The following is a 24,449-nucleotide window of genomic DNA, read 5'->3' on the forward strand; positions in this document are numbered from 1 at the left end:
ATATCCACAGCCTCTTCTGACTGCCACTTTCCTTCCACAGTCCACTCTCCTTCACTCAGCATATTAAGAACTACTCTGTCCTTCAAAACAAAATCCTTAAGAGCTTTCAACTCCCTAAAGATTTTACAGAGTATCTGTCAGAAATTATCTATTCCTATGGGGCAGGAAAATAACCTAGAATGAGCTCCCAAAGCCTTTATTAGGCCATTTTTGATGTTTCTTATGGAGACCCTAGAAAAATCACTTCTTTAAGAACTCACAACATCCTACAATCAACTAAGTGATCACTCCTTAACAAATCAGTATAACCAGAGAGGTCTCAGACATCAGCTACACACAGAAATGAAAAGTTACATTCCCCCAAAATTAAGGTACAAGCCAACATGCTTGCAGAAGATTTGACAGTCTTACAAAAGATTCTAAAGTTGTTGCATGAGACTAGCCATTGAATGAGAACAAAGCCTTTTCTGGTAATAAAAGCTCATCACTTCTTGCTTTCAACATGTCTGAAAAGCTGCATTTTACTTTCCAGACTCATTAGAATTTTAAATGCAAATAAATTATGTTAGCTATGTCTGGAAATTTTAACTAACTCTATGTACTTCTCCACTGAATACAGGGATAAAATATGGGTATATATAAATTGCATATATTTATGTGACAACTACATAGAAAACAATCTTTTAGAGTGTATCTGATATCTGAATTTCCATGGCATAAAAGTGCAGTCAAATACAAACAGGAATGACAAATATTTCATTGTCAAGCTCTGCAGATCCCAATTAGTTTCTTAAATTTAGGAAGATACTGCTGAATTTAGCAGAGATCTGGTGCAGGTTGGAACTGAATATGTAAGAGCAGCTAGCAATTCTGAAGATTTTCATTTTGGTCCATCTTACAAAGAAATGAAGTATAAAAATGAAACCTGGTATCTTCAGATGAAATCTTTTGATACTTTTTCTTTCAATAAAACTTTGTAAAATAAGTACCACCTAGTTTTCAGATTTAAAAAAAAACTACTCAGTTTTCCTCTAACTTTTCCCCAGAAAACTTTAAGAGCAGTACTGCAAATACAAGAAATTTCAGAGGAAAATTATTTAAGGAAAAAAAACCTGAAACAAACAGACCCCAAAACCCAAACACACTCTTGTGACAGTCAGGGTTTTTTTAAGATTTTATTTAAAAAACCCAGAAGATCATTACAATGGCTCCTCAGTACAGGAGCTCTCAGGAAATAAACATACATATTAAAGCACAATGAGAATCCTAATGTTTCAATCTATGCCAATTCCAACCTTATTATCCACAGATGTCTCACCATTTACATAAAAAAATTCAACAGTATAACTTAAACCATGCACCACCCATTGCAAAATGCAAGTCTAAACCATTCAAAAGGAAGCTGAATTCACACATCAATATTCTTCTGGGGAAGATTCAATTAATACTGAATTTGGGATAGCAGACTAATAGACATGATACTGGCTTTTTTAATAATGAAATATACATAATTACAGACATTAACCTCCAACTCATAACTGTAAATATTAAAATTAATCCAAATATTTGAAACTTGGGGCCCATACAGGATTCCAGTTGTAAAACAAATTAGTCTTGTGTTCAGTGTGTAAGCAATAACCTTTGACATCAAAATACAGGTTTACATTCTCAATGTTATCTTCTCATGTTTGAAAATTTTAGCCCTATTCAGTCTATAATATAAACACACAAAACTAAGTAACCAAAACTCATACTTACTAAGTAGTGTTTTTCAAAAGCTTCTACAGATGATAAGGCCTCTTTAAGTTTCTTGTAAGGGCTCTGTGAGGCATTGGCTTTAGAAAAAAGCAGAACAAGAGGTGTCACAAATATATGCCTATTTTAATAACACCCCCCCTTTTTCCTTCAGTAGGAAGTGGAGCGAAAACTTAAAACTAATTTTATGTGGGAAACAACACTAACATTTAGATAGTGAGTTTCTTTCCCAGGTTCTAAAATAAGATCAGGAAAGGCCGTTTCACAAATCTCCGTGTGTGCATGCACACATGAATGATGTTCAGGGTAGCAGTGTAAAGGCAAGCAGCAATATAGTAACTGTACCAACTTCTCCTCACAGTATTTCACAACACTCAACCTAGGAACACACACAACTGTACTTAAATAACATATTGTGCCAAGAGTTAATATTCTCACAACTCCTCACTGCTGGATTTATAAATCAGCGTGACAGAGTATACTGTGATTTAAAGACATTTTACTACTTTAAACAATGTACTTCAAAGGAAAATGGTTAGCAAGACCAAGGTTTTTTCTGAGGTTGTATGCTCACTTTAAATCCTTGACAGACCAAAAAGCCCCCATTTTAAAATCAATACAACAGGCACCACAGGACTGAATACATTATCATACCTGCAAGAACAAGTAAAGCATCAGCCCGTCAGCTAATGCTTCAAAGATATTAATTGCTCTAGCATATTTAACATCTGAAAGCTTCTTCCCTTCAGAAATATCTTTGCAAGTGTTAAAAATCCACAAGGAGTAAACAAATTTGATTGTTTAGTCATTCAAATAATATTACTTCAACTCAGATAATATCACTTTGTAGCTCCAGTTGTAGGTTATCTATTTGCATCAAATCAAGGATGCTCCACTTTTTTCAAATAATTTTAATACTTGTCCAAAAGTATTAAAAACTTTATTCAAAACCAGTACTGTTCAAGCCTATTTAACTAAATGCCGATAAATGGAGTATTAATGGAAAAACTTATACTTGGAACAGTAAGGAGATGCATTGATAATTTAAAGTACTAGACACACACTAGAAGAATTTTCAAGAGATAACAGAGTTCTACCAATGTTTATATATACGTAGGAATACTTGGAAATTATAATTACTGATGTATTTATATGCTGTGTATTTCAAACAACATCAGTTATTAGAAAAAATGAGTGCATTCTCGGTAATACCTGTTTCAGGGCGTTCTGCTCCCAACCCTGCTAACAGATCGACAGTTCTGTTAAGGTCTTCTGAATTTGGTCCCTTCTCTGACACAAGTCCACACAGATAACCCAGAGATTTTAACTATAAGAGAAATTATATGTTTGATTTCAGTACGCTACAAAATCAATATAAAAAACTCCTTTTATTCTATTACATCATTCCTACATTTCCACTGCCGTCACATTACATTGCTTATAAGATCTGTATTAAAGTTGCTCCATGGGAAGAAAGTAGAGAACCTTTCAAAAGTAACTGTTATTCTCACAGTACAAATTGATTTTATTAAGAATTAAACTGCATATAGGTTACTGACACAACATTAGTACACATGCATGTACACACATGTCCTTTCATGTGTAACACCTAATCAGAATAAATCCTTTTGTTTTTCCATGTGAATCTAGACAAAGCCCAAGATATTTGGCAGTTATTGTTAAAGATAATTTCTAATAACTGTGTCTATTTTTGAAAACTGTATAATCAAGAAATGCAGACAGTCTCCAGTACACTGATTAGACAAGCTTGTAAATTCACCCGCAGTGTTGTATTCAGGTGGAAACCTTCTTGAAAAGGAGATGATTAGCATAGCTAATGGTGTTAAAACAGCACCACACAACTACCATAAAGCCCCCTTCTAGACAGCACTTGAGACCCAGATGTCAGCAGAGGACACTGTCTTAAAGAAGTTCAGTTCTGTTCATCATCTGGCTAATTCATTTACAATAACTCAATCAACTACCATGGTAAGCCTGCAAAAGAAAAAAGGTCTCAGCTTGTCACATTACTGTACACCATATAAAATGGGGGTGGCCATTAACTTTTTTTTCCCTTTTAAGTTCCACTTAATTATGTCACTAGTTGCTAAATTTGTTCCATGCAGTCTTTTCTACCTTTCTGCTAGTCATTATCCAGCAATTTTTCCCTTTACCTTCTGTGTGTGTTGGTTTAAGCCCTGCCAGGACCGGAGACCACAGTGCTGTTGTGCCTCCCCCACCCTCGGACACAAGTAGGGCACAAACCCCGGGTTAAAATAAGAAGAAATATAATACAACAGCGTAATAAACAATCTGAACAACAACAGTAGCAATGATAACAACAGTAAACAGTAATAACAGTAAGCAAGACAAAAGATATACAGAGGAATACCGCAATGGTTACGGACAGCCTGCCGTGTGCTCCTGTCACCAAAGCCACAAAGGAAAAAATTCCCGCGCTCCCTTGCCAGACCTGACTTCAGCATGGTATGAACAACCCACCTGGAGATCCCTTCCCCCTCTCTGCTGGGGAAACTTAACCCTATCCTAGCTGAACCAGGACACTGTGTTAGAAGAGCTATGAATGGGAAGAACATTTCCAACCTGGGTACGTACCTTCCATAGAAACATGTAAGGAGCATGGAAGAATATGATGCACCCATCACAACTTTAAACAATTCTGTTTCCTTTATTCTGATCTGCCACCCCTCTTTTTTTTTTAAACAGTAACTCCTCAAGGTGAAATTGCCTTTCCTGCTTTTGTAATAAGACAACGGCCTCCTAGGGTCAGTTAGAGGATTCCTAAGTCTACTGAAATATGAATAAACTATGAATAAAATAAAATAAACAGAAAATATTCTATAGGTTGTACAAACAGAAGGATGAGCTTACGCTGGTCTTCAAAAATATCCACAAAGATCACAACATGCTATTTCACTAGTTTCTGGAGTTTGTAATCTTTCTAAACTGTTTTTCAACAGTGGAAGGCAGTAGCAACCTCAGACACTATCTCCTTCATAGAAATGGAGCAAGTGGAACTTAAAAAGACACTCATGTAATTAGGAAAGGGGCTTAACCAAACTGAAAAGGCCACTTCCCAACTTTTATTTTATGGTAAGGAGTAGTAACTGAAAAATTGAAAATTATTACTTAATTGACTCTTTCACAAGCTGCCAAGGGTATCACCTTCACTGAAGTTAGAGGTCTATTACTACCATACTAACATTCTGAAGAAATAATGAACTATGCAAACAGACTGCTGTAATCTCTATCTGTAATAGTAAATGGATCCAAATCTGGACAGTTTCTCCTGCTACAACTGAAATTCATGCTCCCCCTCTCAGTTGACATGGACTGAATCTGTTCTGGAGTTTAATTAGCCAGTCATTATCAAAATGGGGTGGGGGGAAAATCACAGAGGTGAACACACCCTAGTTATTCCCAGACCTCATCTGACAGTGGAAAAAGGGGATATAAACCTGGATGTCTCATCTAGACTAGATCCAAGACAATATACAGAACCCCATATTAAATTCCACAATAAAAAGTGCAAAACCTGTTCCACAGAAACAAACGGTCTACTTCAAAATTGTACCACCACAACTGCAACACATCATTTGCTCACCTTTTCAGTGGCATAGCTCCATAAGCCAACTGTGTGGGAAACATTTGCATCTATTTGAGCCCTATCACAGCAGCCTTCTATTCTTTGTAAGACTTCCAAACAACTCAAAAATACCCAACAATCCAAAGCTCCAGGAGGAACAGAGACCTGAAGATGAACAGATAAATTTAACTGGGAAATAAACATTAATCAGATGAGAAAATACTTCGGCAAAATACTTTTCCTGATACAATGTAGCAGATCCTCTTGAAAGATCTTAAAGAATACACAAAAGACAAGCCAACTCTTGCTACCTCTTGAATAATTCATATAAATCAGTTCATAAAACAAGGACAGCTAAGCAAATGAACAGTGATTATATTAACTAGATTTGATACATTCACCAAGATAAAGGAGAAGGAGAAGAGGACTAATAGGTACCAGTACTTAGAAAAATTCCCAAAATTTGGAAACCAAGCCTAAGGAAAGCAGAGTTATGAAAAATTTCTGTAAATTTACCACTACTTTCCTAAGGAGACATCAGATCTGGGACTGAAATTAAAAGTACACTAAGAGTAGATTAATAAACCTGAAAAAAATAAATTAGTCTAAGTTTCCTTCACAACAATAAGTCTGTTAATCAAAGGATAAGACATCTGTCATGAACAACTAATTAAATAATGGAGATAAAACAAAAAAAAGACCAAGAAGGGATTATCAGTCAGGACATGATAGAAAAAGACAGGAGAATCTGATACTAGAATATTTTAAGTATCAAGTTAACTAAAGATCTGGAACATATCACAATAATTGTGTCTCAAAATCTGGTTCATAAACAATGCAAAAAATTTTCCTTTTACAAAGACTACAAAAGTCTTGAAACCCATAATAAACTCATAATTAGTATACTTATATAATTATGATTTAATATAATAACTAATAATTACTAATAAGGTAATTAATATGACAGGAAAGTTCAACACGCAAGCACAATGCATTATAAAAAAAAAAATCTGAAAACATTTTCAGGAAGAGAAAGATCATACGAACAGAGTAGTTTAGATTTCCGCTATGTCTTCAGTGGTGTCAAGCCACATTAAAAGGTTTGCCTGTATTAAGAAAAAGGGTCACACCAGGGATAATATGCACAGGTCAGTGTCACTGTCTCACTGCCTGAACACCCTCACTCAGTCTGGATCACCCCATCAAAACAGAAATATCAGAAATAAGAGACAGTTCAGAGAAGAGCCTCAAACACTGGAAGCACAGGGCAGACTTGGAGTGGAGCAAAAGAGGAATTGCAGGTCATTCAGATATTTAGAAGGCTGCATGTATTTGTTTTGGAAAGAAAAAGCAACCACAAAACACATACAAAAAACATACTATCTGTGGGAATTACATGTTAGTTTTAGAATACATGAAGGTGTCAGCAATATATCTGAAGTAGATTTTCTGTTTTTAAATGTAGATGAACAGATGGAAATTATGGAACTTGCTACCACAATGTCAGACAGGCAAAAGTTAGCAGCTACTGTTATAATAGCACAGATGAAACTAAGAGAGAAGCAGACACCCACGGGATTAAGGATATGGATGAGTCACAAGGTGAAATCCAGAAATATTCTCACACACACTACACTGTTCTTAAAGATGTATTTCAATTCACATGCATGGTCATACATGGATGATTATCAGTGTACAACATCCCAGATAAAGCCTCTTTAGAGGATTAAAAACCACCAGCAGAAACTGAAGTATGGAGGGAGGAGGGGTAAGGCATGGAGGCATGCAACATGACAAAAAGCTTTGAGCACTGTCACTCGTTTCCATCTCTCTCTTCTGTCACCACATGAGAGCCAGACACACATGCATAACACAGAAGAGCATCAGCAGGCACCAAAAAGAATCACAGTAAGAACCACAAAAGGCAATCAAAGCAGCATCCAACTGGCATGGCAGTAAGAAGTCCTACTGTAGATATTGTTTCTAATTCAGAACTGGTTTTTGTTACAGACTACTAGCCTGCATAGCAGCACATTAACCACTCTGCATTATTTTCTTCAATATGATACTGTTATAGATTTAAATGATGGGAAATACAGTTCAAGAGACTGGTAATAAATCCAGGGAAGAAGCAGAAAAATTATCTACCATCTTAAGAAGGTAACTTTCCAGGTGAAAACTAGAATAGTTTAACTAAACACAGGTTTGGTTTCCGGATGTGATGTCTCCGAAATTTCCTTCCAAAGACATCCTCATGATGAAACATTCAACTGTAGCACTGTTACAATTTATTATTACAGCATCATTTTGGTAACTCACAGCCAGTGCTTACTGTATTCTGGTCACCAATATCTCAACTTTAAAAATCGTTAGATCATCATTGAATAAAATCATTCACATAATGGAATATATTACACTGACTCACTTCTAATAGCTTGAGTTCTTGCACACAGTTGTGGAGAAGCTCCAGTGCTCGCTGGGAAACCTCCCATGGCCTCTGCAGAAATATTAATAACGTGCACTGGCGAGAAAATAGGTAACTACGCAAGTCCAGTAGAGTAGCTTCTTGATTCTGAATTAGCTCTCTCTTCTCCATGTCTATTGGTTTTCGGAGAATTAAACCATTCCAGCTCCTCACTGGCTGGCAAAAAAATGTCAGCCAGTTTGCACCATCTAAGTAAACAAAAGTTAATATCCAAGAATCAACCACTGCTTTCTATCAAATCTGCTTCCTACTCCCCCCAGAGGTTGCAAGCTGGCTTATTCTCTCTAAAGTTTATCATACCGATAATTGGCTTAACATCTTAACTTCAAAAACAAAACCAAAAAACCCGGCAGAACTTCCAGTTAATTAGATAACTGAATTTCAGAACATTCAAACACCACTGGCATCTTGTCTTATTAGGCATATTCGTTATTTGTATAGTGGCAATGAGTTGTAATGTATTTCTTAGCAGTTAAGCCCACCCGAAGTTCAAAACAAACAAGCTTTATCCAGCTATCATGGATAGATGTGCCCCCATTTTCAGATACAGCATCAGGTTCAGTCAGGGCAAATGTATTTCACTGCAATTACTCCCGCACTATATTTTTACAAGATTCATAACACACACCTGATTAAAACTGTTCCGTAACAACATATGCTTTAGCTCATGAAAACAGTTTAAAGTTATTCAATACTTCTTGCACAGTAATTTTTCTTGATCTTGAGTAGTGCAGATTAAGCACATATTTCTACTCAGTTTTGTAGCGATTACGTAATGTGAGGCAAAATTGAATGCGTTTCTCCAGGAAGCTCTTTATTGAATAACTTAAAAGTGAGCTGTGAAAACAGCAACTGTATCTCAGCCAGATCAATACTTGGGTAATTATAGTTTCACAGCTCCCTTCGTAATGATCATAGAGTAAGAGCTAAACGCAGGTTTTTCATTAAAATTTGCTTCTAAGCCTCAAAGATTAAAACCAAAACTTTTATAGACTATAACTGACGTTACACTTAAGTTTGCAGACAGCACAAAACAACAGCACAGACTGTGTAGTGCATCTTCACTGCAACATACCATCCTTCTCCCATGTACACATATAGTACCCAAACCACTGGGCTGTTTAGTGGAAGCATAGTGAAGAAATTAATACACTCAACATTTATTTGACATTTTAAGACACTTACCACCAGCCCCAAAGTTGACAACATATTGAGAAAACAAGGCATCCAATTCATCATACTGCACTAGCGCATCCTCAAATTGCTGCAGCATCTCAAACACAAAGGCCAGTTCTTCCTTTTGACAGACAAGCAATACAAGGAGCACGTTACTGTTATTAGTCATGTCTGGTACTACCGCTCGCCGCCATCCATACACAGACCTCTGGGAACAACTACTCCCAACATTCTTTACCTTCCAGTATTCACACATACAGGAAAACCTGCCATTGTAGCAAATGTACCATTTCTTCCTAACACAGGGTGGCTCACAAAAGGAGATTAAGTCATACAGCTATGCCAGTAAACTCTGTTGTGTATCCAGATCCTGATTCACTAGCAGATAATTGTTCATACATCTATTAAAAGTTCGAGTTAAAAAAAAAAAATTGCTGAAGCCTCATTTCCCATAACAGTAATATTTTTTTCCCCCTCTGTTTACACTGTGAAGGCACCAATTGCAGTATTAATAAAGGTACAGTTGTGCACAGAAAAGAGAGCCAAAGTGGTAAGTAGAAAAAGTCTGCAAATTAGATATATCATATGCAAGAGGTAGTGCATAAAGTCAAATGAGATATGAAGATGAGGTGGAATTGGTGTGGAGAACAGCACACTGTACAGGATCCAGAAAACTCAAAAGGAATGAAGACCTCTAATTCTATTGAGAGTTTCTTGCTTTTTTTTTCTCTATACCAGCTAAAAAAAAAAGACACACTTAGAAATATAAAGACAACTGAATCCAAGGCATTTTCTACATGGGTTATTTCAAAATAAACATTTTTCTAAAAATCACCTCTGTACATACTGATAATAACCCAATCAAAGAAAGCATAGCAACATTCATGCTAAATGCCTATTACAGATTTGAGTGTCTTTGCACAAGCACAGTAATGGGACATTTACCCAAAATTCAACAGTAAACTACTAAAACACTTTCTAGAAGCAATTTGTTTGCCTCAGCTGAGCCTCGTAAAACTTTGACAAGCCTGAAAAGATTTGACTTCTGTAATAGCACTGTATTACAACAATGCAAACAAGATCTAAAAATGCTGCTTTTATAGCTGTCTTCCTATTTCCTACCACAACCAAAAGAATCACAAACTTCAAAGAATGAGCAGAACATTATACACACCAGAAAGCCAACTACAACAAAAAATAAAGCCATTATTAAAACAAGGACTCAAGTTCTTTCTTCAGTAAAAAAAGACTCTTACCTGGACCATGAAATACTCGCAGAAGCTCCACCCTGGCTCAGTCCTTTTCTCTCTCAAAGTTCTCATGTCATCTTCAAACTTGCCTAAGTTTTTGGTAAAAGACATGAGAAGCAATGTCCTGAGTTTGGTCAGGAAGGCATTCCAAGATTCCTGAGAACGGGAAGAGTCTTTCAAAGGGTCAGAAAGTACCACACATCTGTAAAGAGATTGTCAAAAATTACTTCTCAGGAGGTAAACATAAAATCACATATAAATGCACAGTTGAATACTGTGCACACCTGACAGATTCAGAGCGAATAAAATTTAGTTTTTCATTCAACACTAATCAGAGGAAAAAAAACAAAGTTGAGGGATATCCTTGTTTGTTTGGGGCTGATTATGTTGGGGTTTGAGGGGTTTTTTTGGTTGAGTGGGTTTTGGTAGCTTTTTAAAAACTTTTTCATGTATGTTTAAGTCTGTGACAGAGTTTTTGAGAAGAGTTAAGTGTTTTCCACAAAATGAGTACTATGAAGTGGGGGCTTTTTGAAATAATAATGGATACATTATTTCAATTACTTAAACATAAGTAATGCTGTAGCTATCCAAGAAAGCAGTCTGCTTAGCAATACAAATCAGCAGAATAATCATAGTTATTCCTGGCAAGAATTATGCAATATACAAATCAAGATCCATTAGATCACATATAGTTAGTTTTTCCTAAGTCACTTAAAATAATCCTCCATAATATATTCTTACAGTACCTCAATATGTTTTTACACATCCTATGTGCTAAAACTCCCACTGCTTTTCTCAGAAAATAAAGAGATCCCATTAATTCATAAATAAATCAATCTTTTTTTAGAGCATTTTCTTCCCTCAGTTTTTCCATCATAATTTAGTAACATTCAAAAAACTACTAGTATCTCTAAAGGCAGGAAAATTTCTCATCCAAGTAAAACACCATTACTGGTTAGAAAAGTAATCTTATCCCATGGCAAAATGATTAAACGAAGTCAGTCAATCAATTAGAAACCAAAAGAAGTTGGATCAGAGCTGTTCAAACTATTTGCCTAAATAATCCTGTAATATATCAAACACTGTCTAGGTACAGAGAAAGTGCTGCCAATGTACAGCATGGTATAACATGCTAACCTGACCTGTCAGCTCACACCAAGGTACAGAGTAAGTGCTTCCATCTACTCTTTTGAACTTCAAATGTTTACCCTGTCACTCATTTTCAGGGGGGAAAAAGCTCCTGTTTAAAAGTTAACTCTTAAGATTAAAAGAAAAAAATGTAATATATAACATGCAGTGCAATGTTTCAGAATGAGGAAGACAATTAACATTTGCGTATTTTGTTGACTTCAATGAGAACAGAAAGTTTCCCATATTCATTATTATTTTCCTTAGAATAAAAACATCTGAAAAAAAATGGCTTTAAGTCAATTATGTCATAGCAGAAAGGTGATTAAGTGAAAAGGCAGAAAGTACAATGGTAAAAAATAGGCCCTGCTGGGTTCATATTCCCCTCTCACCTGACTCCCACTAACTTTAATTCTAGTAACACTTTTGCAAGCACTTAAGCAAACAAAAAGCCCTGAAGTTTTAAAAAATTATTACCACACTGTTCCTCTTAAACCTCTCCTAGCCAGTAGGAGATACTTGAAAGTTTTTTTGAACACATTTCCAAGTCACCACAAATTCAGGAAGAACTGAAAATAAACTCCTCCCTTTATTGCTTGTGTCAGTCTTCTTCAAAGCATAGGTCTTATGGTGCCACCAGTTTGAATGCGGGACATCAAGGAAAGTCCTTAAATGAGCAAGGAACCTGTTACACAGGGAGTTGAGTTTTTAAATCAGCACACTAGCCAAAAGGTTAAAATGTTTGCAGATACAAGAATGTTTACCTGTCACTTTGTTTGTTACAGAAGTCATTTCTTATTTTATCTACTATAGAGGTTCGGGGAAGGATATTTGTTTTGTTCTTTTTCTTGGCATCACTCTCAACTACCACAATTAGCCAGTCCACTGAGTTGTGAGCTTTGAGAACATTCTGCCACTTAGTGATGTCTTCCTTTACTGTAGTTTTGTACACTTCCGTATCCTGGGATGAGAAGTGGGGAATCATCAAATCAAACAGACATTCTGAACAATTTCAAAAGGCAAATTTTGTTCCAACGTAAGACAAACAGAAAGACATATCAAATATAATTATTGTATAATTATTGACAATAAGTTCACTTACTGAAAGAAATCAAATGAGATAAAGTATAGTAAGGTTATAATCTTTGAATTTAATTTATTTTAACAGTAAATAAATTCTAGTATTTGGTAAACTATCATTCTTTATATTACTGAAATTAAGATTTTTAAACATAACTTAAGTTTTTACACATTCTTGAACTTCACAACAAAAATGTTTGAAATTACAATGCTGAACTGTTTTATTCTCACATAGTAACAGAAGTGTGATATTTATGCCTTCTAACACTGCTCAAATCTCAGTCTGTTTAAAAGCTTTTTTATAAAAATTTAAAAAACACAGAAGTGGTTTTTGGCACATTTTTGGCTTCTGTGTTGGTTTTAAACAGATCAATTTAGACAACTCTCAGGGGTGTTCTGAATACTTTTTGATTGGTCACAGATCAGATGTCACCTTTGCCCTCCAACTGGATAATTAATTCATAACAGAGGCCAACCAAAAAGCAGTGAACTATAGATAAACAGGATTAAGACATTCCAAATCTTGTTCGGTTTAGATTGCTGACATGTACTAATACCTGACACATATGGAAGATGAGCTAAAGAAAAAACATGTATCTTAAGATTTAACCTTATGAATGGAACATAACTGAAATACTCTGGCAACATTTCTGTACCATGAAGCAAGTGTGTTGTACTGCAGTAACACTTGGATCCTGGGCTTTTTCATGACAAAGTACTGAAAATAGATTATTCAAAAGCTTGTCCTCTTAGTATCAAGTAATATTACAAAGAAATACCACTTATTTCAAAAAGTACTCAAGCTGATTAAGTTTTGTTTCCAATAATATTGGGTATGCATGCTTATACAATGAAGACTTGATTGTTCAAGTAAGCGTGAAAAGCAAATGGAAAATACCAGAGAGAACAAGCAGAAAGTAAAAATCATTTCACTTATAAATCTGATTAATCAGTTTTTCCCAATATTTTCCTAATACTTACACAACATTCTGTCCAATAAATATGAAGAAAAGGAAAAGTCAAAAGGGCCTTATTCCCTTCTTTGGGTAGTAGCTCCTCTTTAAATTGAACAAAGTTAGATTCTAGATGAATCATCTTCGGAGCACGGCCATAAGACCTACAAAGTTTAAAAAGTGAAATCAGTGGATGAGACATACATAGCAGAATACAAAAATGAACATGTATTTTTGGGAAGAAGAATAAACTTAAATATTCTGGTATTTGAAACTCACAAATTAAACTTACTGCAGTTTGTATAAAGTTAACTAAAATTTGGTATCGTTTGAAATGAGATAGATGCTCCTTTTTGCAAAAAAAAGGAGCTAGAAGCTTTTCAGCTTTCATTACAAGATTGTCTGTATCTCTAGGACCTCTAAAAGTACAAAATTCCAAATAAGAGAATTCCCAGAATTTTTTTCTTCAATCAGAAAACAGTGTGCCATATCAAATTTTTTGCAGGAAAGTACATCCAATTCCACATAAATTCTACCTATGTTCTCATAAAGAAGAAAGCACGGCACTTTCAGAACGTGGCTGCCAAAGCACATCAAAGTACACACCAAGACAAACTCACAAACCAAAAAAATCAAAAAGAGAAGCACAGCATTACTATAATTTTTCTTTAGGTGAAGGCAAACATAGCTGAGTGGAAATGATCATCCTGAATAACCTTTACCTAAGTTCTCTTTTCCTCAAGTCAGTTACTATATTCAACTCAATTTACGGTAAGAGCTTCTCAGAGCACAATAAACACACACTTTCCCAAGTTTAGAAGCACACACTGAAATAGTATCACAGAATGAAATGTAAATTTACCTTCTCCATTCCATGGGCTCTCTAGGAAGCTGCTGAGAAAGTGTAGGATATAAGGAAGTAAATAAATTCTGATCTCCAGCACCTAAAAGTGAAAGACATTAATCTATTATCATCTGCAAATTATAGAAAAGAGATTAATAAACTATACTATTAATGGTTTATTCATTCAATAAAAAGATGTAATTTTGTCTGCTATGTGGAAACTGGAGCCTATTACTGAACTAGATTTTAAATTGCACACTCTCACAACCTAATACAACACTTTAACAAGACACATAATACATGTACTGTTTTAATTTCCTATTATAATTCTCCACATAGCTACATAATCCATATACCGAAGAGAGTAACATCCATAAACAATCAGCTCCTTAGGTGGACTCACTGGCTAAACAAAGTATATTTAAAAAAACCTGTGAAAACTAAATTCTCGAGACCACAAGACTCATTAGACAGTGTTTCACATCCCTTGTACAGCTGGGCCTACCATGAAAAAATCAGTATTAGTATGTGCTGTGCTTTACTGGGTTTGATTCCTCTCTCCCCATTATTCTGAGGATACTGCTAATACAAAGCAGCTCCGTGACCACCATGATGTTGTTGCTGCCTTCAGAAACACCAGGTCTGTTCAACATGGTGCAGGTCCCCTGGAGCTAGCTCTACACTGTCACATAGATGTGTGGTCAGGCTTAATTCATTTGAGCTGCATGAAATGAAACACCACTGGAGTAGCTACTTGTATACAAGATGGAACAAGGGTCTACCATACAAAAAAATATATTATCAATAGTCTATGAATATAAATTCTTAAATTCTGTACTTTTCCTTTGGGTACAGGGAGGACATGACAAGGAAGATACAAGCTTAAAGTAAATTCTCCCAACTTCTGATGGCTGTCAGCATCTTTCATCAGAGAGCTGGTAAACTCTGGAACAAGGTACTTTGACAGACATGTTTGAATCCAAAGTGACCAGTCAACCATACTACCTAATGCATAATACCCAAATAATCTTTTATGATACTTAAACAGAAAACATGTCATTTGACATCTGGCAAAAAGGTACATCCAAATGTGAAGGGAGTAAGACCAAAAGTATATTTGCCACTGCATTCAATCATAGTTCTAAAATCTGTTATGTCATGCTCACTCTCTAAATCTGGGAGAATGAGCTGGCCCATACTAGTTTAATGGTATCACTTATTAGATATCCCATCTGCACGTTGCCCTGAGTTATTATAGCTATTGCTCCCTTCCTTGTACTTCTTCCTTACTGCCTCATCTTTATCTGGCTGCATTTCCCTCTATCAGCAACTGCAATTTAGTTCTAAAAATTCCTTTATTTCCTACTATGGAGACTCTACTCTTGCCACTCCTCCCCCCACCTCGCCTTTCCCCAGGATGTCTTGAGCTGAAGAGCTACATTTTCCAATTAAGATTTTAAAGGGTATATAGGCAATTCTGATATTTCCTGGTAGTTTTCAATTTGTTTCCTTTTTACAATCATCTGCCATTGTACAGCCCAACCTGAACAGAAAGATGATCTTACCTTCCTGAAGAACAGGGAGCTACGGCTAGGGAAATACCCCACATCCTTTCTTCTCCCTCCCACCACGCAATCTCATCTCCTGGCACACATCCAAGCATTACTACCAGAGTAGCTTAGCACTCTTTAGTTTATCTTTGAAACCCTCTTCTAGTACGCTCACCTTTTCCCAGTTTTCTTATATATTGTTTTGATTACCAGCCACTAGGATAATTCTATCACCACACAATAATTTTAAAAATCAAATTTTAGAAGTCTGATTAGCTGCCAAAACAAGAAAAAACAGCTCTTCTGATGTCTAACCACAATCGCTATTATTCAATGATAGCATTTCCTAGAATAGTTAAAAAATAAAATACAAACAAAAAAAGCCCACTCTGCTATTAGTGCTTTAGCCTCAAGTCTCCAGAAAGCACTTTATTCTTGACTCTTCACCTTCATCTTGTTCTGTCCAAATTAAGTGCACTGTACCAAATCTTATTTAAGACTATAAATGAATGTCTAAAATGAATACCGAAACAAGTGTTAGTCATACTGTCAATGCTGTCTTATGCCAAGTTACAACATCTCTGTGAGCTAGGCCATGGAGAACAGTCTATTGATTTGCAAGTCATTACTGCTCATAGGAAGTGAGACACGGCTTAGTGATTTAGCAACAGCATGATGACCACATCAAAATGATAGCACACGAAGCTTGGAGCCCGATTGAAAGAATGAACCACATATTTTACCTCTGGAGCACAACAAAGTGCTCTTTCTTTACTGCACCTAAAAATCTAATATAGGTCACAAAAGTTTCAGTATTCAACATCCTGAGTAAAAAAGACTGTTCCAGAATATAAGGGAACTACTAAATGATAAGGCACCTTGCTATTCCAGAGAACCACATCATATTGTCATCTTAAGAAAGGTACATTCCTTTTAAAACCAGTCAAATTTTCCTCCTGCATTGGTTTTGAGGGCATATAAAATACACTTAAGAATGTTTTATGATCAAGGCATCTAGGATTAGAAGAAAAGGGAGAACAGATCTTCAATGCAAAACACCATTGAACACAGACCAAACTGAACACAGACAAATGCTGCTACCATGTATTACAAACACCCAAAGGGTTATAACGTTTCAGGTTCTACTGTACTAGACCCTGTAATCAGCATGTTTGAACTATGCATGTCAAGAACACTAAAAATTAAGTTATCAGCAGGCAACACTAGCACAGCACAGACACAGGACAAACATCAGTAGTAAGGACTTGTAAGGGCCGTAAGACTGGCAAGATGCATATTAAATTGTTAACTGCTTGCTACTGGACTGCAGGGAGGGAGGGGAACACCTCACAGCAAGTAGACAAGTATGAGCACAACCTTCACAAATAACAGAACAAAAAGTCCTGAAAGATCACTCTAGTTTTGGAGTGATGTTGTGCAAGTTTCCTATGACTCGAGACCTTAAGCAGGGTAGAAGTCTCATTCTCTTCTCTATGTATGCCTCTGAAGCATTAGTAGTTGCTCCATCCATTATCTACTTTCCCAAATATTCAATAAATTTTAAAAGGTTAAAAAAAAGTCAAAATAAAAAGGATAAAAAAGGAAAAAAAAAACCAAAACACAAGAAACCCAACCACACCACTACACACAAATTTTGCTTGCATCTGATTAAATTCTACGAACTTTGAATGAAGTATTCCAAAAACACAAGTAACCCTGGAATTCAAACTTAAAGCAAACCCTAAAAGTCTGCATAAATGTCAGAACTGCTTCAAAGATTTTGTTGTAGGTTTTTTATCAGGGTTTTTCTGAGGTGGGGGTATAGGGGTGCTGGTGTTTGTTTTGGCTGGGGTCATTTTTGTTGGTTGGTTGTTTTGGGAGTTTTGTTTTGTAGTTTTAGAAAGAATCACAAAAACAAATTGAGAGATTAATATGGCCAGATGCCTAAGCACAACTGTATTACAGCAAATTCATTTCAGTGGATGAGTCTCAACACTAAGCCCTCACTCAAAGGGTTCTCAGTAATGGAGGAAAGCCGCTCCTAGCCAAAGTATAAAGAATGATCAGATACACCTGAAAAATAGAAGGAAGGAAGATGTGCGTACATGGGAAAGAAAAGTAATTCTGGAATCCTACTATAACTAAAACAAAGCAGCCTTCTAGCGAAAGGTTGTCTTTAGAATCATCAAAATAAGACCCAAATAACCAATAGAGACAATAACTAGGAAGTAACATTAAAATGTCATCCTTTACCACTTAAAACACAGTAAGAAATGCACCTTATGTTTTATTGTATTAAGTTTGTCTAATATAATTATTCCATAAACAATATTAAGCTAATCAGATTTAATAGATTTAACACATTTCAAAATTACATGTATTTTGTACTATTTTAAAATATATTCTACAACTTCTCTAATTTCTATTATAAATTTAATAAATATTTTCCATTCTTCTATTTTAATACTTGATTTATTATATATTTTTTAGAAAAAAATCTATAGGAAAAAAATGCTAATCCATAGCCTCTGGAGCACCTACCTCAGCTTTTATACCATGTATGTCTGAATTAATTTATTCTCCATCTGGATGCCAACACACAACAAATGAAGAATTACTGTGTTTTTTCTGTAAGTGATGTCACATCAAGTACAGGGTGCTTTTGTATGTGAAGTAGTAACACATTTTCACTAACAAAATAATAGAAAGCAGTAACGTTCAAATGATATACATTAGAAAGAAACACTTCTGGAGAAAGGGAAGGAGAAAGCACATTTCCTCTCTTTCCACATTATAAAGTTCAGAAAGTATGCCCTTTGCCATTTATCTAAACGCTTCACAAACAAATTAAGACAAAGAGGTATCTGTCCAGAAATCAAATGCAAATTAAGCAGCAGAACCTTAAAAGGGTTTTACAATAAACCGAAATCAAACACTGAATCAGACAGTGCAAGTTAAGGTTTCTATGACCTTCAAAAGACTCGATGTCCACCAAACTGACATCCAAAATTGTTAAGATGGCCAGGTCAGGCAAAAGACGAACAAAATTTACCCAAATGAGTCTTGATTATGAACCTGGCTGTAAAAACTGATTACATGAACCAAGTAAAGAACATCTATATCTTTTGTTCAAGGACAGGCTGTATCTCTACATAGCAGCTCATAACCATAAACCTAATCCTGGGGAAAAATTCTGAAAATTATGCTACCCAAGAACAGAGACAGGCATCTAATACCAAAACACTTCTTATTTAGGTTACAGCACAATGCAAAGGTGACTGAGTATCCTAGCAAATACAGCTTCAAAAGACCACATGAACGTTCAAAGTACTAATTTTTAAAATTTTATGCCGTTGGTCCCATATTTTCTTTTTTTCCGTTCTTTCCACATTGTCTTTCACCCTGACATTTTGGTAAATCAAGTCAGTGCAGCCACCCTCCCTTCTCTCTACCCCTGTCTAGGACACTTATTCTGCTGCATATCTGTACAGAAAGGATATAAGAACCATAATGACGCCTCACCAGGACTTGCAAGAGGACAACATACTCTTTGTAGCAGCTGTCTGATACAAAAGAACCATAAAATACCGACAGTTTTTAGTTTGATCTCTGACTAAAAAAACCCCAAAAAAATAATCGATTTTTTTTCTAACACTTTTCAATCTTCTTAGTTTTTATAGGCTTTGTCACTCAATATCTGAATATCCCACAATTAATTTTTTTTCCTCTAGAGTAAATTATCCCAAGCCACTAACTACACAGGCAGTGTAAACTGAAAACTCCTCAGGTCAGATGACTGAAGCAGACAAATATTTTCCTTTGATACCAATGACAAACCCAGTCAACTGAGATAAAAGGTTTCAAATACCTTTAAAAGAGCTCAGTGCCAAGACTACACTTCAGGGTGGTTTTGCCTAGTTTTTATCCCCAGGTATCAGTCACGGCTAACCACTGATCCCACTTATTTTTCCACTGGTAAAAAGTTCTGCTATAAATCTTTTTTTCATAATTCACTGGTCTATCTATAAGTAGATCCAGCTTAAGTTTTGGAAGGCTAGTGAGGTTTTAGTATTTGTTTCTTTTAAAGGTCCTTCTCCCCCCCCAACCCAGATTCATGTTCAAAAAAAGGTCTAAAAAATGAAACACAAGACAGCTTAATTGCTATATAAAAATCTTAGCTGATTCACTAGTAGTAGCCTGCAGAAGAAAACCCTTCCAGTAAAACTTTACATCTTTACTTACTGCTGAATCACTAAATCTGTAAAATAGGGGTTAACACTAACAAGAATATGCCACTGCTTCTCACAACATATGTAACCAGATATTTAAGTATAGAATTATATTGGATCAACTACGCAACAGTGGTGACTTAAAATGCAGACAAAAGTCCTGTTTGAGAACAGGGAAAATGCATTTATAGTATATAGTTGCTTAAAGGGTCTCACTAGCAGCAAATCATTCTAATCACTTGGGCTACATGCCACTTCTTGTTGGTACATTTTTTATTACATCTACCTACTAGTAACAGAACTTTAGAATCAAGCTCTTCCAGTTCTAAAACAATATTCTTAACTGCAAGCATTTATTTTCACTCCAAAAAGATGTAAATTCTTCCCACCCCCCCCTTCACATCTATTAACCTTTTCTGTTTATGCTGCTCTTGTAGATATTTGCAAACGTTTTCTATTCTTCAGCCTACAATGATTTTGCTGATGGTTTTGCTCTTGCTGTATCACAGCACATTCTGAACACGGACCAGATGAAAGCGATGTATCCCATTCTCTCCAAAGATTATATATAAAGTTCATTGTACTAAGACAGAGTCTTGACAGTGAGAACAAATATGCACACACACAATATATAAACAGATACTACAAGCTTATAAGGAATATTCAACAACTGCACGAAGATAATTACAAAAGAACACCTTGGTAGAAAAGCTCTGAAAAACCTATTACTTCATTTAGCAGCACTGTCTTCAGTCTTCAACTCCCTCTGCCTATGGATAGACAGAGCTCATAATGTAAGGGCAAACCAGCTACATAAGGACAAGTTCTTTCATCAGAACACTTGGTTGATATATCTATCTATCTATCTATCTATCTATCTATCTGCAAGAATATTAAAGTTCCAAAGACTTTCTCAAACTATACTTTCAAATAGGACTCATGAGAAGGAAGCAACGCTGATTTGGTTTTCTAGGAAAGTAATCTTCATTGTTTTAAAGACTATGTCAAGTCAACATTGCAAAGAAACTACCCAAGTTTAAGATGTCTGATGCAAACACTCAACTTGCCTTTAAAAAAAAAAAAAAACCTAATAATGCTAAAAAACCTAATAATGCTAAAATTAATATTTCTGCAGCAGTGAGAAAGCTAGAAGCTGACTCAAAATCCTTTGTAAACATACAAGGTCTGGCAGCAATGAAGATAAATTGCTACAAACTTGAGACTTTTCAAGGTAATGTGCCAGAGAGAGCATAACCACAGCTGGACAGTGAAACTCCTCATAGAGTTTACAGCCTAATAAGAACAACAGTATAAAAATATGATTCAAACTAATTTGGAACAGAATCATCATAGCACTCAGTCCTAACTGACAAGAATGATTTAATACTATACGGGATACTGCCATCTTGAGAAAAGCAAAAAAAAAAAACCATAAAGAAATAGCATCTTTCCATTAATATACTACTTTATACACACTTACAAAATATGGTTGTCTGTCTACCTGGAGAAAACATCTCTGGAAGTTTTTGGTTAGACAGTTTGCCTAGTTGAATTCTATTAATTTAAACTCTCTTTTAAAACTATGGGATTTTACCAGTAATACAAATAACCATAAATACAAGGCTAATACATCTATATACAAATTCTGAGGACAAAATTATTAAGTTGCTAATGTGAACAGTCATGACAAAAACTGCATTTGCAATTTGGCATCAAATATACAAGCCATGTGGAATCTGCCATTTTTATTCTATAGGCTGAAGTCTATACATACATAAAGTGCTAAACTCAGGATTGTACCAGTACAGCAAATAACTACTGTTACAATACAGGCTAACTCACAGATTTGAAAGCCTAAGTCTAACAAAGAAGCATTTCTTTCAGAGTACTGTCAAATTTTTATCAAGTAGATAAAAACATTTGTTTACAAAACATCTCTGGTATGCACAGTGTTGAAAAATAAGTTTAATTCCAAACAAAACTCACTCTTTGGTTCTCCCTTCTTAAGGATAAACCCTAAGAGTTAACAACATTTATTTTATGATACAAATATTTATCTGACGATTAATCTAAACCTTAGAAAGGAAACACTTATGTTCTGAGACACAACCTTACTTAACCTCCACTCTTCCTGCATATAATGAAAAGCTAGCCATCCCCTTGCAGGTCTGTTTTCCTCTCATGTGCACCTGCTAGGTGGGGCAGTTACTCCAGACAACTCCCAGCTGCCTGAAATCAGAACCACAAAACAAATATAGACAGTTATTTGTTGAACAGCTTCTAATACCTTGACTTTGAATGTGTTTTCCAACAAACCAGTATTGAGCCAACAATTCTTTCCCTGGAAGGCCAAGCTTCACCTCCTCATAAATCTCCAACCAATATAATGCTTAGAAGAGCTTTCCTTCAAGTAAGTCATTTTTGTTGAGTACATTTGTTTGAAGTACTACAGTCTCCAAGTACTCCACTTCCATGGACAGAGGAAAAAGGGAAACTAAACCAGCTAAAGCAAAACACATTCCCCATTAAAAGCAAATGTTTTAGTTTAAAAATGGTATCAAGTCACCCTTACTACACTCACCAGAGAGGTTATCTCTGAGCACTTTTACTCAATTAGCCTTATTTTTTAGTTTGTCTCAGACCAAGCTGTTCTACTCCATACCAGTAAAGATACTACTGTCATACTTGTTCACAGCACCAGAAAGAATTCCTTTAGTTCAGGAGCAAGGCATACAAATGATACATAATGTTCACCTCATATTTCATTTGTAAGTATGCTGCGACCATACTGTATAGTGGTAAGTCCAAAATATTTTGCAAACATAACATACACTCACTCACTACTTTAATATTTATTTTCAGCATCAGATTATTGGGCTTGACTGAAATCTGATGAAATTTAATGTTTGGAATTTTTCTAATTTCCTTGCACAAAGAGGCAAGAGTTCTTTTTTGCATTTACCAACAAAAAAAATCAAGCCTGAGGTAAAACTGCATGTCCTTCAACAGACTGAAACTTACGTTACTTATTAAATCATACAGGAACAGTAAGGACTGACATGGACACGCACCCCACCCCCAAACACTCCAATTTCAAATACAGAGTAAAGTCAGCAAACCTAAAAAGCAATCTGCCACAGCCTGAACAGTAGTGGTAACGCCAACAAGGACAGCAACAATATCCTCCAGATGTTTTTGATATGTGCATTTTTCTGACTTTAAATCTGAAGTGAAATGGATTTCAAAAGTCTTGAAGTATGTAAGTACAGAAGATTCAATACATATATCTCTGACTTCAATTTATGAACTGCATCCAAAAAAAAAAGTTTAAGAAAGAAAAAAAGCACATTTATAAAATAGTCTGAAGAAAAAATATAGACACACAGAGTTATGTAATTATATAGTTATGAGATTATAGCTGGATAATTTTTTCTAACTACCACTATCAGTTGAAGACCTTGATCATCGATGCTTGCTTTGTAATAACACATGCCTGTGAAAGTTTCACACACATAAAGCATTGCCAGCGTTCTACTGATAAAGTAGAAATATGTAGTTTGTTATGTCACTGATATATTTTTGACTGAGAACAAAAAAAAAAAAAAAAAAAAAAAAAAGCAGCAGAATTCTCTACACCATTCTCGCTCACTTTTTTATTACAAGCATTACAAATGCAGTCGGAATAGAATAGACAATTTCACTTGGAAGAGACCTACAACAATCATCTAGTTCAACTTCCTCATCACTTTGGGGCTGACCAAAAGTCAAAGCATGTTATTATGGGCACTGTCCAAACACCTCGTAACACCAACAGGCTTGGGGCATCGACCACCTCCCTAGGCAGCCTGCTCCAGTGTTTGACCACCCTCTCGGTAAAGAAACACTTCCTTATGTCGAGTCCAGTTCACCTGTGGTGAACTTTGTGTGCAACTCTCTATACCTGTAAGAGCATGGGAGCTCACGTTTTACACCAGGACTGGCACCCACATGTCCCAGCTGCCTGCCTCCGACACCTGGAAGCACGAATTCATCGCTGGAACTACGCAATCCGGCTTGTTAAATGAACTGTCTCAGAGATGAAACCAAAGCCCAGCAGTTACAGATTAAATTATAATGTCAGCGGGAATCTATCCTCACCACAGAGGATGCAGGATGTCTTACTTCTCGTGACTTCTCTTACACAGAGCAAAACTACACAAAGCTCGCTGGCAAAAAGTTTGGGGTTCGAGATTTATTGTATTTGACTCTCTTCCCCTAAGCACCTGTAAGCATGACGTCCGGTTTTATTATTTACTATAGCCCTGAAACATACAGAAACAGACCCAAGTTTGTCCACTTGCCATTAAAAGACTCTCAAACACCTCCAGGGATGGGGACTCCACCACCTCCCTG

The 24,449-nt window shown here is 35.8% G+C and overlaps 1 protein-coding gene across 1 annotated transcript in view; it reads right to left on the reverse strand.

Moving 5' to 3' along the window:
- TRAPPC10 (trafficking protein particle complex 10) overlaps window positions 1–24,121 on the reverse strand; it is a 44,338-nt gene extending 20,217 nt beyond the window's left edge. The window contains exons 1-10 of the mRNA XM_026844316.1: window positions 23,998–24,121; window positions 14,297–14,378; window positions 13,463–13,598; window positions 12,166–12,362; window positions 10,280–10,475; window positions 9,033–9,144; window positions 7,788–8,035; window positions 5,381–5,527; window positions 2,968–3,082; window positions 1,759–1,835 (exon numbers count right to left, since the gene is read on the reverse strand). Of these exons, the coding sequence (XP_026700117.1) occupies window positions 1,759–1,835; window positions 2,968–3,082; window positions 5,381–5,527; window positions 7,788–8,035; window positions 9,033–9,144; window positions 10,280–10,475; window positions 12,166–12,362; window positions 13,463–13,598; window positions 14,297–14,310 (1,242 nt within the window). The 5' untranslated portion in view covers window positions 14,311–14,378; window positions 23,998–24,121. The remainder of the gene's footprint in view (window positions 1–1,758; window positions 1,836–2,967; window positions 3,083–5,380; window positions 5,528–7,787; window positions 8,036–9,032; window positions 9,145–10,279; window positions 10,476–12,165; window positions 12,363–13,462; window positions 13,599–14,296; window positions 14,379–23,997) is intronic.
- Between the last annotated feature and the right edge of the window lie 328 nt (window positions 24,122–24,449).

Source organism: Athene cunicularia (genome assembly GCF_003259725.1).
Source record: "Athene cunicularia isolate RWA chromosome 1 unlocalized genomic scaffold, athCun1 chr1_part1, whole genome shotgun sequence".
NCBI classification, from domain to species: domain Eukaryota; kingdom Metazoa; phylum Chordata; class Aves; order Strigiformes; family Strigidae; genus Athene; species Athene cunicularia.